Here is a 16,144-nt window from a genome sequence, read left to right on the forward strand (position 1 = left end):
TCCCGAAGGACTCAGTGGCCGATGTGCATGTGCATGCCAGAAACCAGAAAATCATCTTCCTGGCACGCACATGTGCACGGGACAGCTGGTTTCTGGTGCTCCTGTGCATGTGAAGGCCAGCTGGCCACGCTCCCAAACCCAGAAGAGCAACAGACCTGGAGAGAGGGTCTGCGTGCCACTTTTGGGTAGAGGGTCTCCTGCTTGAGCAGGGGGTTGGACTAGAAGACCTCCAAGGTCCCTTCCAACTCTCTTAATCTTAATCAGAGCCTTGGTAGCGCAGCAGACTAAGTAACAGCAGCTGCCTGCAATTACTGCAAGTTCGAATCTCACCAGGCTCAAGGTTGACTCAGCCTTCCATCCTTCCGAGGTAGGTAAAATGAGGACCCAGTTTGTGGGGGCAATAAGCTGACTTTGTATAAAAAAGAACACCGCTTAGGGGGGGCCGAAAGCCCTACTAAGCAGGTATATACAAAAGTATGAAGGCTATTGCTTAACGCATTGTAAGCCGCCCTGAGTCTCCGGAGAAGGGCGGCATATAAATCGAACCAAATAAAAAATAAATAAATAAATAGAAGACCTCCAAAGTCCCTTCCAACTCTGTCATTCTATTCTGAAAGTTCCAGAGGGGAAGGGTCTTCCGAAGCGATGCTGCTGGGAAGAGAAGTTGCTATTTATTATTCGGCCTGCCAAATCCTAAAAAGGGATTTTTTTTTTTTCTTCTCCTGAAGTTTACGGATCAAACAGAATCTCTGCCACCAGCTGATTTCAAGCCGGAGCCCAGCTTAAAGGAGCATCCTTCTCTGCCACAGCTGCAAGGAAATCAGATGCAATTTCTTTTCTAATGGCTTCTGTGGCCGATGGACTAAGGGTTTACACGCTGGCAGGTTTTAATTACAACAGGTGTTTCCTGCCTGCTTTTCCGATGCATTTGGTAAACTTATTAATCCTGGGAACGAACAGATGGGCAGGCAGGGCCTCTGGCTACAGGCAATTGCATCCCAGCAGTTGAGAAAACTCAGTTGTGCCCGGAAGAGGGATGGCACCGACAGAACCCAGGATAAAGGGGGAGGGTCCCTCCCTCTCCCCCCCCTACTCATTTCCTTGCTCCATTCGGAGATGCCTGAAGGAAGATGCTCAAAATCTGGAAGATGGTGTATAGATGGCATCTCCCTCCCGCTCGATTAGCCAAAATGTTTCCAGGACTCTTCCCAAATTGTTGGAAGTGTGGGGAGATAGGTACTTATTATCATGTATGGTGGACCTATCCTAAGGCAATCAAATTTTGGAGATCTATACAGAGGTGGATATTAGAAATCACGGGATATAAATTACAATTGAAACCTGAAAACTATCTATTAAATATTAGGCCAGATAAGATAGGCACGAATATATGGTGTTTGACTACATATATCACAACCGCAGCAAGAATATGTTTTGCTCAACATTGGAAGGGGAAAGACCTACCGGCTGAAGACCTGATTCTGGGGAAAATTATCGAATATGCGGAAGCTGACAGGTTAACAAAAATTTTGAGAGATCAAAAGGACTCCATATATTTTCAGTGCTGGGACCAATGGTATACTTGGTTGAATAATAGAATAAAAAAAGGATAAGGTTAGTGTCGATTTTTTTTTATTTTTTATTTGTATATCTTGACTGAAGTTAATATATTCTGTAAAGCTCCTGTCGCGATCTGTGTGCGAATAAATATTTTGTTGTAAAGAAATAAATAAAAAATTAAAAAAAAAAATCTGGAAGATGGAGAAAAATCTCAGAACAACAATATAACAGAGTTGGAAGGGACCTTGTAGGTCATCTAGTCCAACCCACTACCGCCCAAGCAGGAGACCCTACACCAGTGATGGTGAAAGGTTGCGTGGAAATGTCACGCGCGCACACACACACATGCTTGTTGGGGCCGCACTCTGGAAAAGCTGAACTTCTGGGTTCTAGCACGCATGCACGCCTGATGGTCACCTGGCCGGCACTGCTGCATGCGCAAAGGGATCGTGCTCCGGAAAAGCTGACCTTCTGGGTTCCGGCATGCATGCGCACCCAACAATCAGCTGGCCGGCACACATGCACACACCGGTTTTTGGCACTGGCCTGCGCGCAAAGGACAGCTGATCGTTGCGGGTGCATGCGTGCCAGAAACCCGGAAGACAAACAGACAAGGCCGCGTGTGCTGGGCAACATGGCTTCGTGTGCCACTTTGGGCACGCGTGCCATAGGTTCGCCATCACGGCCCTACACCATTTCTGACAGATGGCCGGAGACAGATGTGCAGACAAATACTATCTGCACATGCGAGCAAACTGGTAGGAAAGGTAAGTGAAACCCACCCCTGACTCAGAGGTCTTCTACTCTACTCTACTCTACTCTACTCTACTCTACTCTACTCTACTCTACTCTACTCTACTCTACTCTACTCTACTCTACTCCACTCCACTCCACTCCACTCCACTCCACTCCACTCCACTCCACTCCACTCCACTCCACTCCACTCCACTCCTTATTCTATTCTATTCTATTCTATTCTATTCTATTCTATTCTATTCTATTCTATTCTATTCCATTCCCTTCCCTTCCCTTCCCTTCCCTTCCACTCCACTCCACTCCACTCCACTCCACTCCATTCCTTATTCTATTCTATTCTATTCTATTCTATTCTATTCTATTCTATTCTATTCTATTCTATTCTATTCTATTCTATTCTATTCCATTCCATTCCATTCCATTCCATTCCCTTCCCTTCCCTTCCACTCCACTCCACTCCACTCCACTCCACTCCACTCCACTCCATTCCTTATTCTATTCTATTCTATTCTATTCTATTCTATTCTATTCTATTCTATTCTATTCTATTCTATTCTATTCTATTCTATTCTATTCCCTTCCCTTCCCTTCCCTTCCCTTCCCTTCCCTTCCACTCCACTCCACTCCACTCCACTCCACTCCACTCCACTCCACTCCACTCCACTCCACTCCACTCCACTCCATTCCTTATTCTATTCTATTCTATTCTATTCTATTCTATTCTATTCTATTCCATTCCCTTCCCTTCCCTTCCCTTCCACTCCACTCCACTCCACTCCACTCCACTCCACTCCACTCCACTCCACTCCACTCCACTCCACTCCACTCCATTCCTTATTCTATTCTATTCTATTCTATTCTATTCTATTCTATTCTATTCTATTCTATTCTATTCTATTCCCTTCCCTTCCCTTCCCTTCCCTTCCCTTCCCTTCCCTTCCCTTCCCTTCCCTTCCACTCCACTCCACTCCACTCCACTCCACTCCACTCCACTCCACTCCACTCCACTCCACTCCACTCCACTCCTTATTCTATTCTATTCTATTCTATTCTATTCTATTCTATTCTATTCTATTCTATTCTATTCCGTTCCCATTCCCATTTTCATTTCCATTTCCATTTCCATTTCCTTTTTGGATATCTTATTAAACCATAACTGTGCACTTATAATATGAACACGATTCCCCCCCCCCGCAAAAAAGGACCTTGGAGCCTTCAGATGGAAATATAGGCTTTGTAGTCCCAAAGTTGAACTCCTACCCATCCTGCTGGCTTTTCTCTTTTTGGGGTAAGAGAAACGTTAACGCAAAGCGCAGAGAAAAGAAGAAAGAACAATGAGCCGGAAGTAACAGGAGGCAGAAAAATAAAAAGAGAAAAGAAAAGGCATTTTAATTTAGCCCTCCACCAAAACCCTTCCATTCTCTACCCTTTGCAGGAACCTACCTTCCTTTCTCTCTCTCTCTCTCTCTCTCTCTCTCTCTCTCTCTCTCTCTCTCTCTCTCTCTCTCCACTTCGTACATTGCTTTTTGTTCTTTATCGAACGAACCTGCTCGGGTTTTTCTCGACAGCGCTTTTATGAAAGCGTTCAGTGGTTAGGAAACCCATTAACGGTGCAGAACAATAAAAGCCGACTCTTAGCTGAGCTTCTTTTTTTTTTCTTTCTTCTTCTTCTTTTCTTTTGTACCTTCTTAAATTTGGGAAGAACGGTAAAAATAAATAGGGCGAGAGCTCAGAGAGGTTCTCGAAGGGCGTTTGGAAACGACGATGAAGTCTTCGTCATCTAACGTGAAGCTAAATGATCTCGGGGTGTTGTTGTTTTTTTTCCAAAAGACTTTTAAGATGGGAGAGATTACGGTTGCGAAGGGAAGAAATGCTGTCACTCACCTTCCATTAGAGACAAGAATCCCAGTTTTCAATAGCTACCCGGCAGAGCTATGGATTCTCACGTAGGTAATTATATTAGTTACGGTTATCCCACTAGGCGAGAAACAGCCTGCTCGGTTGGTTAGAAATGTTACTGCAGGCTTATTTTGAAGGATCGCAGAAGTAGGTTGCTGGGAAGGCCTCCTGGGAAGGGAGCATCCGAAAACACATTTCTGACATCCAGCTCCATTGATTTTCCAGGAAACAGGCTCGCTTAGATGAATCTAAATCACACAAGGCACCAGATCCTATACCATTTCAGAGAAATGGCTGTCCAGTCTCTTCTTAAAAGCCTCCAGTGATGGAGCACCCACAACTTCTGGTGGCAAGCTGTTCCACTGGTTAATTGTCCTCACTGCCAGAAAGTTTCTCCTCAATTCCAGGTTGCTTCTCTCCTTGATTAATTTCCATCCATTGTTTCTTGTCTTGCCTTCCGGCGCTTTGAAGAATAGGTTGACCCCTTCCTCTTTATGGCAGCCCCTCAAATACTGGAATACTTGCTCTTATGTCCCCCCTAGTCCTTCTTTTCTCCAGACTGGCCATACCCAAATCCTGCAGCCATTCTTCCTATGTTTTAGTCTCCAGGTCTTTAATCATCTTACTGGCTCTCCTTTGCACTTTTTCCAAACTTTTTCCAAAGAAGGATGCACCCCCACAAAAATACATCCTTCCAATTATAAAGAGCTGCGATGGCCCAGTGGTTAGAATAGTTAGAATGCTGTATTTATTTATTAAAATTTATTTATTTATTAAATTTATATGCTGCTCCTCTCTGGAGACTCAGGGCGGCTCACAATACATTTAAAAAAAAAACCATTCTAAAAACATTTAAAAGATTAAAAAAACATTAAAAACCTTAGAACACATTCACACCATTCATGGCCGGATCTCGCCAGATCAATAAAATAAATAAATAAATAAATAAATAAATAAATAAATAAATAAATAAATAAATAAATAAATAAATAGATAGATAGATAGATAGATAGATAGATAGATAAAATAAATAAAATAAATAAAATAAATAAAATAAATAAAATAAATAAAATAAATAAAATAAATAAATAAAATAAAATAAAATAAAATAAATAAATAAATAAATAAATAAATAAATAAATAAATAAATAAATCACAAAACGAGATCAACGGCCCCAGGCCTGCCGGAAAAGTCAGGTCTTCACAGCTTTTCGGAAGGCCAGTAGGGTGGGGATGGTGAGGACCTCAGGAGGTAACTGGTTCCAGAGAGCTGGGGCAGCCACAGAGAAGCCCCCCCTCCCCTCCCGGCAGGCCCACTGCAAGTATTTATGTCAGCATTTCAAGCTGCATTTCCTCTAGTGCTGACATAAGAAGTGGAGGCGTCTGGAAAGGGACGTTTGACTTTTCACCTACTTATTTTCCCTGGAGATAATATCCCCTAGGAGATGGGATGGGAGGGGGGAAATTCCTTTGAGCTGGAGTAGATTAGGGGAGAATGACTTGGAAGATGGCCAATGAGTGCAGGGGAGTGGGGAACGGAAAGGGAGGATTTTGGGTCTGGAAGTCAGTGTTGGCTTCGATGGAGTTGGGTTTAGAATGTCGTGCTTAATAAATAGGAGTTTTTCTTCAAAGACTTTGTTTGAAATGCAATTTATTTGAGACGACCTCAAAACTTGACAATTGCAGGCTAACGCTGCCCACTGCCAGGAGTTCGATCCTGACCAGGTCAGGGTTGACTCAGCCTTCTGCGACGATGGTCGTAAATCGAAAACTAACTGTATTAGACCAACTTTCTCCAACCTGGTGCTTCCAAAGGTGTGTTGGAGATCAGTTCCCTGTAAGCATCAGTGGGATGGGGAAGGATGGTCACGACAGTAAGGCTGGGGAACTCTGTGAGTGAAAGCCCTCACTTCTTAAAGTGTCGTGGCTGACTCGCTACGCACTCCGCTCTCAACAGAAACAGGAATGGGGGTGTTCAGGTTTCGAATGTAGGGGAAGCTTGGGAATGCAAGATAGCCAACTTGGCCAATGACATCCTGGTGCCCGAGGTCAAATGATGGGGAAGTTCCAAGGTGCTCAGACCGTTTCCCAAAATTAATTGAATGTAATTAATTGGTGGACAAGGAATGGCGGGTGGCCCAGGGGAGAAAAGGAGAGTTGAGTTATGCTGCTTCGCGCGCGAAAACTTCAGAATTGGCTTTGGGGCTCCTGTGCCTATGTGGAATTATCAGTAAAGTTATACTCTTGGCAAAATAATGCTCCAGGAGTTTCTTTTGCTGCATATGTCAATGGGACAGTTGTCACAAAATTGAGAAATACTACATTAAAATACGAGGTATCAACAGGAGGAAGAAGGTGTGTTGGACCATGATGGCGAAGCCCTCTCTGTGGGCATGCGTGGCGTCGACAGCTCCTGTTTTGGTCTTCGCGCATGCCGGAGCCCTGGAAACCCAAAAACCAGCTGGCCGGTGCGCATGCACATGCCGGAAACCCGAAGACCAGGTGGCCAGCGCGCGCATGTGCACTGACCAGCTGGTTTCCGAGTTGCCGGGGCTCTGGCGTGCACGAAGTTCAGGTGGCCTGCGTGCATGCCTGCACCGGAAACCAAAACAGCAGCTGTCAACGCCATGCATGCCCACAGAGAGGTTTCTGTGTGCCACCTCTGGTACGCGTGCCATAGGTTCGCCATCACGGTCCGGTTTGGGCACTCGGTGCAAAAAAGGTTCGCCATGACTAGTGTAGGATATGTTTGCCACCTTGAGTTATTTGTCAGGAGCAAATAACCAAGAGCATTTGCTGAGTTCAAGGCAGAGAAGAGTTTATTATTGCCACCGCTAATATAAGGATCTAGTTAACTAACGGTCCAAGCTAAGTTGCCCTAGGTAAGATTCAATGGAATTCACAACGGGCTGGATTTGGTGTCAGCGTTCCAGCGCTGACATATGAAAAGGAGAGGAGAAGCTTGAACTTTTGCCTACTTAATTCCTTTGAAGATTCTGTTTCCTCGGAGATGGGAGGAGGGGAGACAATCCTGTGATCTGATGGAGATGGGATGAGGAGAGTGGCTTGGAAGATAGCCAATGAGACGCAGAGAATTGGGGATCGGAAAGGGAGGGCTTGGGGGGCAAAGGTCAGTGCTGACCGCGAAAGAGCCAGGGACAGATCACTATGCTCAATAAAGAGAGAATTTCCTCAAAGATCGGCAGTTTGGAAATTCATTTATTTTGAGATAGCATCGAAACCTGATATTTGGAACCGTTGTGGCAGTGCAAAACTAATGGCATGTTTAATTCCACCTTCCAGCTTAGCTTGCTTTTCTCCTACCTACTGTCAACTCTGAATTGAACCTGGCTGAAGCCATCTTTTGCTGCTTCATAGTTGCCATGTACTCTGGAGGGGCCGGGGGAGGAGGGAAGTAAATAGAACGTCTCGCAGACAAAACAAAGAGCTTTTCCCATGGGAACCAAGGTCATCCCAACAGGTGTCAGTTGAAGGAGGAAAGGAGTGACCAAGGAGCCAGCCAACTGCTTTAATTGGACAATGAGACCTATGACCCTTGGGGAGGGAAACATTTACTCTTTAATTATGCTATAATAGCGGGAAACTTTGAGACTTGGTTTTCACTAAGCCGTGCCAATATGATGTATCCAATAAACATGTTCTTTGAGGAACCTTCTTGCCTCGAAGTTCTAGTTTCTTTGGATGCGTTACTCAGAACCCTGAATATCCGCAAAAGCAATAAAGGCGGGATATAAATTAAAATAAAACCCACAATTTAATCAACCGGTATTGTACGATGTGATACGTCTTGCAGCTGCTTTCAGGCCTCTGCAAACTTGGTAACTTTAAAAATTGTGGGCAGCCAGGAATTCTGGGAGTTGAAGTTCTTCACAAATCTTAAAAGTTTGGAGACCCCTAGTCTAGATCATAGCAGGGCAAGTTCTCAAAAAGTTCCCCAAAGGAGGAAGCCCTCATGGACACGCTGGGTCACTTGGGGTTCTACCGATGAATGCGCTTCTGTCCAGCCTCTTTTTGTGTTACAGATGTAGAGAAGTCCTGATAAAAATACGATGTCCGTGGACGAGAAGACATCGCTTGTCTTTCTTCCTGAGCCCCATTCTTCTCTTTCTCTTCTACTCAGGGCATCTTCTCTCCGGTGGAACACTGGGACGAAGGAACGGATGCTGATCAAGGTGACGGACCGCGAGCCCAGCTTCCTGATGCACCAGGGTAACGGCTACACCCTTGACCATCAGCAGGGCACCCGGTCGCGGAGGCCCTCGGGCGGCCAGCCATCCCCCAACCTCCAAACCTTTGCCACCGATTCTGACAACTCAGTCTTCTTCCCCGAGCGGAAGCAGTCGCCCTTCCTGAAACGGGCCGATCATGTGGGCAGCTGCTCCCCGCTGCTGGGCCGGGGGGACCCCTTCTGCTCCCCGATGCAGGGCCAGCACCGTAAGCACTCCAGCGAATCACAGCCCTCCTCTCCGCGCTACGCCTACGAGCCACCCTTGTACGAGGAGCCTCCCATGGAGTACCAGGCTCCCATCTACGACGAGCCACCGGTGGATATGCAGTTCGAGGCCAGCGGGAGTTACAAAGCGGGTTCTCCCCAAAAGTCCCCCATCCGCAAACCCCACCCATTCCTACAGTCGCCCAAACAGGGCTCCAACTCCCCCTACCAGCAGCTGGTCTTGACCAAACAGAAGGGCTCGGACCGCTTTATGAGCCTGGAGTACAGCCCGGCCGGCAAGGAGTACGTGCGGCAACTGGTGTACGTGGAGCAGGTGGGGTCCAGCCCTACCATGAAGAGTGCCCCCCGCCACAAATACTCCCCCAACCCCATCGGTGGCTCCTACTCACTGCAGCACAGCCCCTGCCTGATGCGGGACCAGCGCCTGGAGATCAAATCTGGAGATTACAGCAGCATGGAAGGCGCAGATTTCCGGCACAGCCCTCCGGCCGTCATGCCGTCACAGGGGGAGGACTCCATGTCCTGCTCCAGCCAGCAGAACACGTTGTCCTCCACAGGTTACTCCCCGGGCAGCCGCAAACGAAAGAGCCGGAAGCCCGCTTTTTCGTACGACCCCAATACGTCGTCCACCGACGGCTCCGGTGAGCGTGACGAAGGCATGCCAGAGGACAGGCCTCTGTCCGGGTGCAGCCGGTCCCCGGGCGGGCGTCTGGACAGCCGGTCAATGGAGGGTGAGTCCTGCAGGGCTTCAGCAGAGCCCTTCCTGGCTCAGGCCCGCCTGGCTTGGGAAGCACAGCAAGCCCACTACCATATGAAGCAGCGCAGCAGCTGGGACTCCCAGAAGGACGGTTCAGGGTACGAGAGCGATGGGGCCGTGCCGCTGCCTATGCCAGGTCCGGTGGTGCGCGCCTTCAGTGAGGACGAGGCTCTGGCCCAGCAGGACAACAAGCACTGGAAACGCAACCCGTTTGAGAAGTTGGCTTTTCCGCAGATCCTGTTGGAGAAGAGTTTGTCGGTGCAGACGAATTTGGCGTCGCCCGAGCCGTACTTGCATCCATCCCAGGTAAGACAAGCAGGGCCAGGAATGAGCAGGAAATTGAAGGAGGGCTGATGCTTAAGAGCTGTGGTGGCGCAGTGGTTAGAATGCAGTATTGCAGGCTAACCCACTGCCAGGAATTCGATCCTGACCAGGCTCAAGGTTGACTTAGACTTCCATCCTTCCGAGGTGGGTAAAATGAGGACCCAGATTGTTGGGGGCAAGTGGCTGATTCGGTAAACCGCTTAGAGAGGGCTGCAAAAAGCACTGTGAAGTGATATATAAGTCTATTGCTAAGTGGGAAGGAAGGAAGGAAGGAAGGAAGGAAGGAAGGAAGGAAGGAAGGAAGGAAGGAAGGTAGGTAGGTGGTGGTGCAGTGGTTAGAGTGCAGTACTGCAGGCTGACTCTGCCCACTGCCAGGAGTTCGATTCTGATTGGCTCAAGGTTGACTTAGACTTCCATCCTTCCGAGGTGGGTAAAATGAGGACCCAGATTGTTGGGGGCAAGTGGCTGATTCGGTAAACCTCTTAGAGAGGGCTGCAAAAAGCACTGTGAAGTGATATATAAGTCTATTGCTAAGTGGGAAGGAAGGAAGGAAGGAAGGAAGGAAGGAAGGAAGGAAGGAAGGTAGGTGGTGGTGCAGTGGTTAGAGTGCAGTACTGCAGGCTGACTCTGCCCACTGCCAGGAGTTCGATTCTGATTGGCTCAAGGTTGACTTAGACTTCCATCCTTCTGAGGTGGGTAAAATGAGGAGCCAGATTGTTAGGTTGCAAGAGGCTGACTCTGTAACCCGCTTAGAGAGAGCTGCAAAAAGCACTGTGAAGCGGTATATAAGTCTATTGCTAAATGAGAAGGAAGGATGGAAGGAAGGAAGGAAGGAAGGACGGAAGGAGGTGGTGCAGTGGTTAGAGTGCAGTATTGCAGGTTGACTCTGCCCACTGCCAGAAGTCCGATTCTGATCGGCTCAATGTTGACTTAGACTTCCATCCTTCCGAGGTGGGTAAAATGAGGACCCAGATTGTTGGGGGCAAGAGGCTGACTCTGTAAACCTCTTAGAGAGGGCTGCAAAAAGCACTGTGAAGCGGTATATAAGTCTATTGCTAAGTGGGAAGGAAGGAAGGAAGGAAGGAAGGAAGGAAGGTAGGTGGTGGTGCAGTGGTTAGAGTGCAGTACTGCAGGCTGACTCTGCCCACTGCCAGGAGTTCGATTCTGATCGACTGAAGGTTGACTCAGCCTTCCGTCCTTCCGAGGTGGGTAAAATGAGGACCCAGATTGTTAGGTTGCAAGAGGCTGACTCTGTAAATTGCTTAGAGAAAGCTGGACAGCCCTGTGAAGCGGTATATAAGTCTAAGGGCTATTGCTATTCCTATTGCTATTTCTTCGGGTTCAGAATTGCACTGCTCCCCTTCTCCTTTTACTTCGAAATTGCCGTTGTTGATGTTGTTGTTGTCGGTGATGATGATGATGATGATGATGATGATGTGATCCATTCAGTCATGCCCGGCTCTTGGTGATTCTCTGGGCCTCTGGTTTTGCTGATTTTGTGTCTGTTTGTGATGCTGCAGAAACTCCGAAACTGGGCCCTGCGATGAGTTGTACTGCTTATGCTGTTCTGAGCTTCCGTAGCCCTTGTGACATAAGAAGGCCTAACTTATATAATTTGTCACATTTGCATGACTGCACAAATGATAACGGATTATGTAAGTTGTGCAAAGATGTCCTTTTGTGCAGGAAGGTCGTGATGCTTTCGATATCAGATACAGGTCCAAAGGGCACGTCAGAGAAAACAAGCATAAAAGTGAGAAATGGGACAGGAATTGTCTTTTAGAGAGAGAGAGAGAGAGAAGGAAAGAATGCGTGAAAGCAAATGATATTTCTTCTTTCTGTGAGATTCTTGGTGCTGTCTGAGCGTGGTTGGTTGCTTGCAGACGTTTCATGACCCAACTAGGTAATGTCATCAGTCTTCCTTCCTTCCTTCCTTCCTTCCTTCCTTCCTTCCTTCCTTCCTTCCTTCCTTCCTTCCTTCCTTCCCTTCCCTTCCTCCTTCCTTCCTTCCCTTCCTTCCTTCCCTTCCTCCTTCCTTCCTTCCTCCTTCCTTCCCTTCCTTCCTTCCTCCTTCCTCCCTCCCTTCCTCCTTCTTTCCTTCCTTCCTCCTTCCTCCTTCCTTTTTGCTTCCTTCCTTTCCTTCCTTCCTTTCCTTCCTTCCTTCCCTTCCTCCTTCCTTCCTTTCCTTCCTTCCTTCCCTTCCTTCCTTCCTTTCCTTCCTTCCTTCCTTTCCTTCCTTCCTTCCTCCTTCCTTCCTTTCTTCTTCCTTCCTTCCTTCCCTTCCTCCTTCTTTCCTTCCTTCCTTCTTCCTTCCTTCCTCCTTCCTTTTTCCTTCCTTCCTCTCCTTCCTTCCTTTCCTTCCTTCCTTTCCTTCCTTCCCTTCCTTCCTTCCTTCCTTTTTTCTTCCTTCTTTTCCTTCCTTCCTTTCCTTCCTTCCTTTCCTTCCTTCCTTCCTTCCCTTCCTCCTTCCTTCCTTTCCTTCCTTCCTTTCTTTCCTTCCTTCCTTCCTTCCTCTGGAGGCTAAAACATGAAGAACGGTTGCTGGAATTGGGTAGAGAGTGGGTCTGCAGAAAGGAGGAGGTGGAGGAGGAGGAGGAGGAGGAAGACAATGACTGTGGGGTCTCTGAGCTTGCTTGTTTTCTTGCAGATGTTTTGTTACACTACTGGGTAACATCATCAGTGCCAGAAGAGAGTGGGATTTGCAGGGAGGAGGAGGAGGACTGTAGGGTTTTTGAGTTTGCTTGTTTTCTTACAGACATTTCGTTACTGGGTGACATCATCAGTGCCAGAATGGAGTGAGGTTTGCACCTTTTAGCACTGATGATGTTACCTGCAAGAAAACCACCAAGTTCAGATAGCACCAAGGACCCCATAGTTCTCCTCCTTGGTCCTTCTCCTTCTCCTCCTCCTCTTCCTCCTCCCCCCCCTGCAAACTCCACTCCCTTCTAGCACTGATGATGCCACCTAGTTGGGTCATAAAAGGTCCGCAAGAAAACCACCAAGTTCAGAGAGCACCAAGGACCCTGTCAACTCGCAAAATCATCTCCAGGAGAAGGATACTGCAAAATCCCCATTCCCTCCCCACTCCAGGGGAAGGATACTGCAAAATCTCCATTCCCTCACCACTCCAGGGGAAGGATATTGCAAAATCTCTATTCCCACCAGTGGTGGGTTCCTCTTGGTTTGGTCTGGTTCGGCCGAGCCGGTAGCGGTGACGATATGACGTCACCGAACCGGTTCTCCCCCCCCCCACCCCCCCACGTTATTCTTACCTTTTATTTGGTCCCACCCCCAATCTATTGCTGCCTCCTGAGTCCCAGCTGATGACTAGAGGGGAAAAAAAACTGTTTAAACTCTTGCCGCGGGGCTTCAAAGGGCCGCCTTACAGCTGATCAGTGTTAAAAGCAAACAAATGAGTCCGGTCGTAAGTGCGAGGACTGGTCGTAAGGGCGAGGACCTCCCAGAAATGACTCTGACCAGCTAGCCACGCCCACCTAGTCACATGACCTCCAAGCCACACCCACAAAATAAGCCACGCCCACAGAACCGGTAATAGAAAAATTTAGAACCCACCCCTGATTCCCACCCCTCTCCAGGAGAAGGATATTGCAAAACCTCCATTCCCTCCCCACTCTAGGGGAAGGATACTGCAAAATCCCCATTCCCAGCCCACTCTGGGTGGTATTTGCCAGTTCTGCGAACTGCTCAGAATTTCCGCCGCCAGTTCGTCAGAACCTGCTGGATTTTACCCCTGATCTCAACCCCTGGGATATAGCTATTTTCTCCTGTTTTTTTCTTCTTCTTTTTCTCAGCTATGTTCAAACCTGCTGGGACGGTTCATTGTGATTTCCTTAAACCAAGGCATTCGGACCATGTTTTTTTTTTTGTCTGTTTGTGATGAAATCCAAATGAGCCGAGGCCGGCCTAAGCGGGGAGGATCAATGGAACTATTGATTCCGCTGCAGACTTCCCAGCCGCCCACCTTCCAAACCGAACTTCGCAAGATCAGTGCTTTGCAGAATAAAAGTTAGACTAGTCCACCTGCAGAAACGGCACTGATTATTTCTAAGGGATAAAACAAGAAACCCTCCGATAGAAAAGATTTATTCCGAATTGGAATGGAGATAAAATTGTCAGGGGTCAAGAAAATACAACATTTCTATTTGTATGCGTGGCTTTGCAACATGGTTTTGGGGCTCCTGCTTGAGCCGGGAGGGGCTGGATTAGAAGACCTCCAAGGTCCCACCTCCTAGCTCTATTTGTTTGTTTGTTTGTTTATTTGATTTATATACCGCCCTACTCCCGAAGGACTCAGGGCGGTGAACAGCCAACAATAAAATACATAGATACAAAAAATTTAAAAACCAGATAAAATCAAATTAAATCATTTTGGCCCAGACAGATTAAAACACCCCAATAATTTAAAAACAGATTAAAATTTACATATTTAAAAAGGGAAGAGATTAGGCCAAGCCCGCCTGATGGAATAAAAAAGTCTTCACAGCGCGGTGGAAGGTGCGCAGATCCGGGATCCTCCGTATCTCCGGGGGGAGCTCATTCCAGACGGTAGGTGCCCCCACAGAGAAGGCTCTTCCCCTGGGGGCCGCCAGTCGACACTGTTTGGCTGACGGCACCCAGAGGAGTCCCTCTCTATGAGAGCGTACTGGCCGGTGGGAGGCTATTGGTGGTAGTAGGCGGTCCCATAGATAACCAGGTCCTAAGCCATGGAGCGCTTTAAAGGTGGTAACCAAAACCTTGAAGCGCACCCGGAAGACCACCGGGAGCCAGTGCAGCTCGCGCAGGAGAGGTGTTACATGGGAGCGCTATTCTGATTGAAACGGTATAGTTTTGAGTCACCGGTGACTAAAGCCAGCATGAAATCCTTCGCCGTGCCTCGGATTCCCCCTGGTCACATTTGATGACTTCATTTCTTCCTGCAAATTAAGCCCCGGGGAATCCTTAAGTGTCAGAAGGAACCTCATTAACATATCGCTGGCAAACAAATAAATCGCCTGTCCTCTTCCATCCTCGAGCAATTTGAAAGCAATTAAAGAAAGTTTCGTTGGAGCCTCTAAGACACGGGTGTAATACCCGAAGCCCGCGGGCCGAGTTCGGCCCCACGGGGTGCTCAGATCTGGCCAGCGGGGCTGGCCTGGAAACAGCAAAGTTGCACCTCTAGCAGTGCAAATGGAGCTGGGGTACGAGGCCGTCACAACTGAAAATGGGGCACAGGTCCCCCTCCCCGAGCTCCGTTTTCGCTGCCAGAGGGCTCTCAAAACAAACTAAAATCAAAACAAAAGGAGAAGTGTTTCCCCTGTTGCATTTGAGCATGGAAGAAGGGACAGGAAAGGAGAAAGGGAAAAGAGGAAAGACAGAGAAAAAGATGGGAAGAGAGCAAGGGAGGAAAAAGAAGGAAAGAGGGGAAGGAAGGAGAAAGGAGAAGGAAGAGGGAAGGAAAAAGAATAGAAGGAAGGAAGGAAGGAAGGAAGGAAGGAAGGAAGGAAGGAAGGAAGGAAGGAAGGAAGGAAGGAAAGATGGATATTGGGTGAGGGGAGAGAGGGATGGAAGGAAGGAAGGAAGAAAGGAAGGAAGGAAGGAAGGCATCAAGAAGATGAATGACAAGGGAGGGGAGGGAGGAGGGACAGGGAGGAAGGAAATAAGACATAGAGAAGAAAGGGAAAGAAGGAAGGAAGGAAGGAAGGCGAAAGGGAAAAGAGGAAAGACAGAGAAAAAGATGGGAAGAGAGCAAGGAAGGAAAAAGAAGGAAAGAGGGGAAGTAAGGAGAAAGGAGAAGGAAGAGGGAAGGAAAAAGAATAGAAGGAAGGCAGGCAGGAAGGAAGGAAGGAAAGAAGGAAGGAAGGAAAGATGGATATTGGGTGAGGGGAGAGAGGGATGGAAGAAAGGAAGGAAGGAAGGCATCAAGAAGATGAATGAGGAGGGAGGGGAGGGAGGAGGGACAGGGAGGAAGGAAATAAGACATAGAGAAGAAAGGGAAAGAAGGAAGGAAGAGGAAGGAAGGCGAAAGGGAAAAGAGGAAAGACAGAGAAAAAGATGGGAAGAGAGCAAGGAAGGAAAAAAGGAAAGAGGAGAAGGAAGGAGAAAGGAGAAGGAAGAGGGAAGAAAAAAGAATAGAAGGAAGGCAGGCAGGAAGGAAGGAAGGAAGGAAAGAAGGAAGAAAGGAAGGAAGGAAGGCATCAAGAAGATGAATGAGGAGGGAGGGGAGGGAGGAGGGAGAGGGAGGAAGGAAATAAGACATAGAGAAGAAAGGGAAAGAAGGAAGGAAGGCGAAAGGGAAAGAGGAAAGAAAAGAAAAAGATGGGAAGAGAGCAAGGAAGGAAAAATAAGGAAAGAGGAGAAGGAAGAAGAAAGGAGAA

General features: G+C 47.7%; 1 protein-coding gene across 1 annotated transcript in view; it reads left to right on the forward strand.

Annotated features, from left to right (window-relative positions):
- The window catches only part of ARHGAP39 (Rho GTPase activating protein 39), a 181,577-nt gene that overhangs the window by 111,419 nt on the left and 54,014 nt on the right, over window positions 1–16,144 (forward strand). The window contains exon 4 of the mRNA XM_070940271.1: window positions 8,357–9,752. Within this exon, the coding sequence (XP_070796372.1) occupies window positions 8,357–9,752 (1,396 nt within the window). The remainder of the gene's footprint in view (window positions 1–8,356; window positions 9,753–16,144) is intronic.

The sequence above is a fragment of the Pituophis catenifer genome, unplaced genomic scaffold (genome assembly GCF_029215685.1).
Source record: "Pituophis catenifer annectens isolate HBS135680 unplaced genomic scaffold, rPitCat1.0.hap2 SCAF_3, whole genome shotgun sequence".
NCBI classification, from domain to species: Eukaryota; Metazoa; Chordata; class Lepidosauria; order Squamata; family Colubridae; genus Pituophis; species Pituophis catenifer.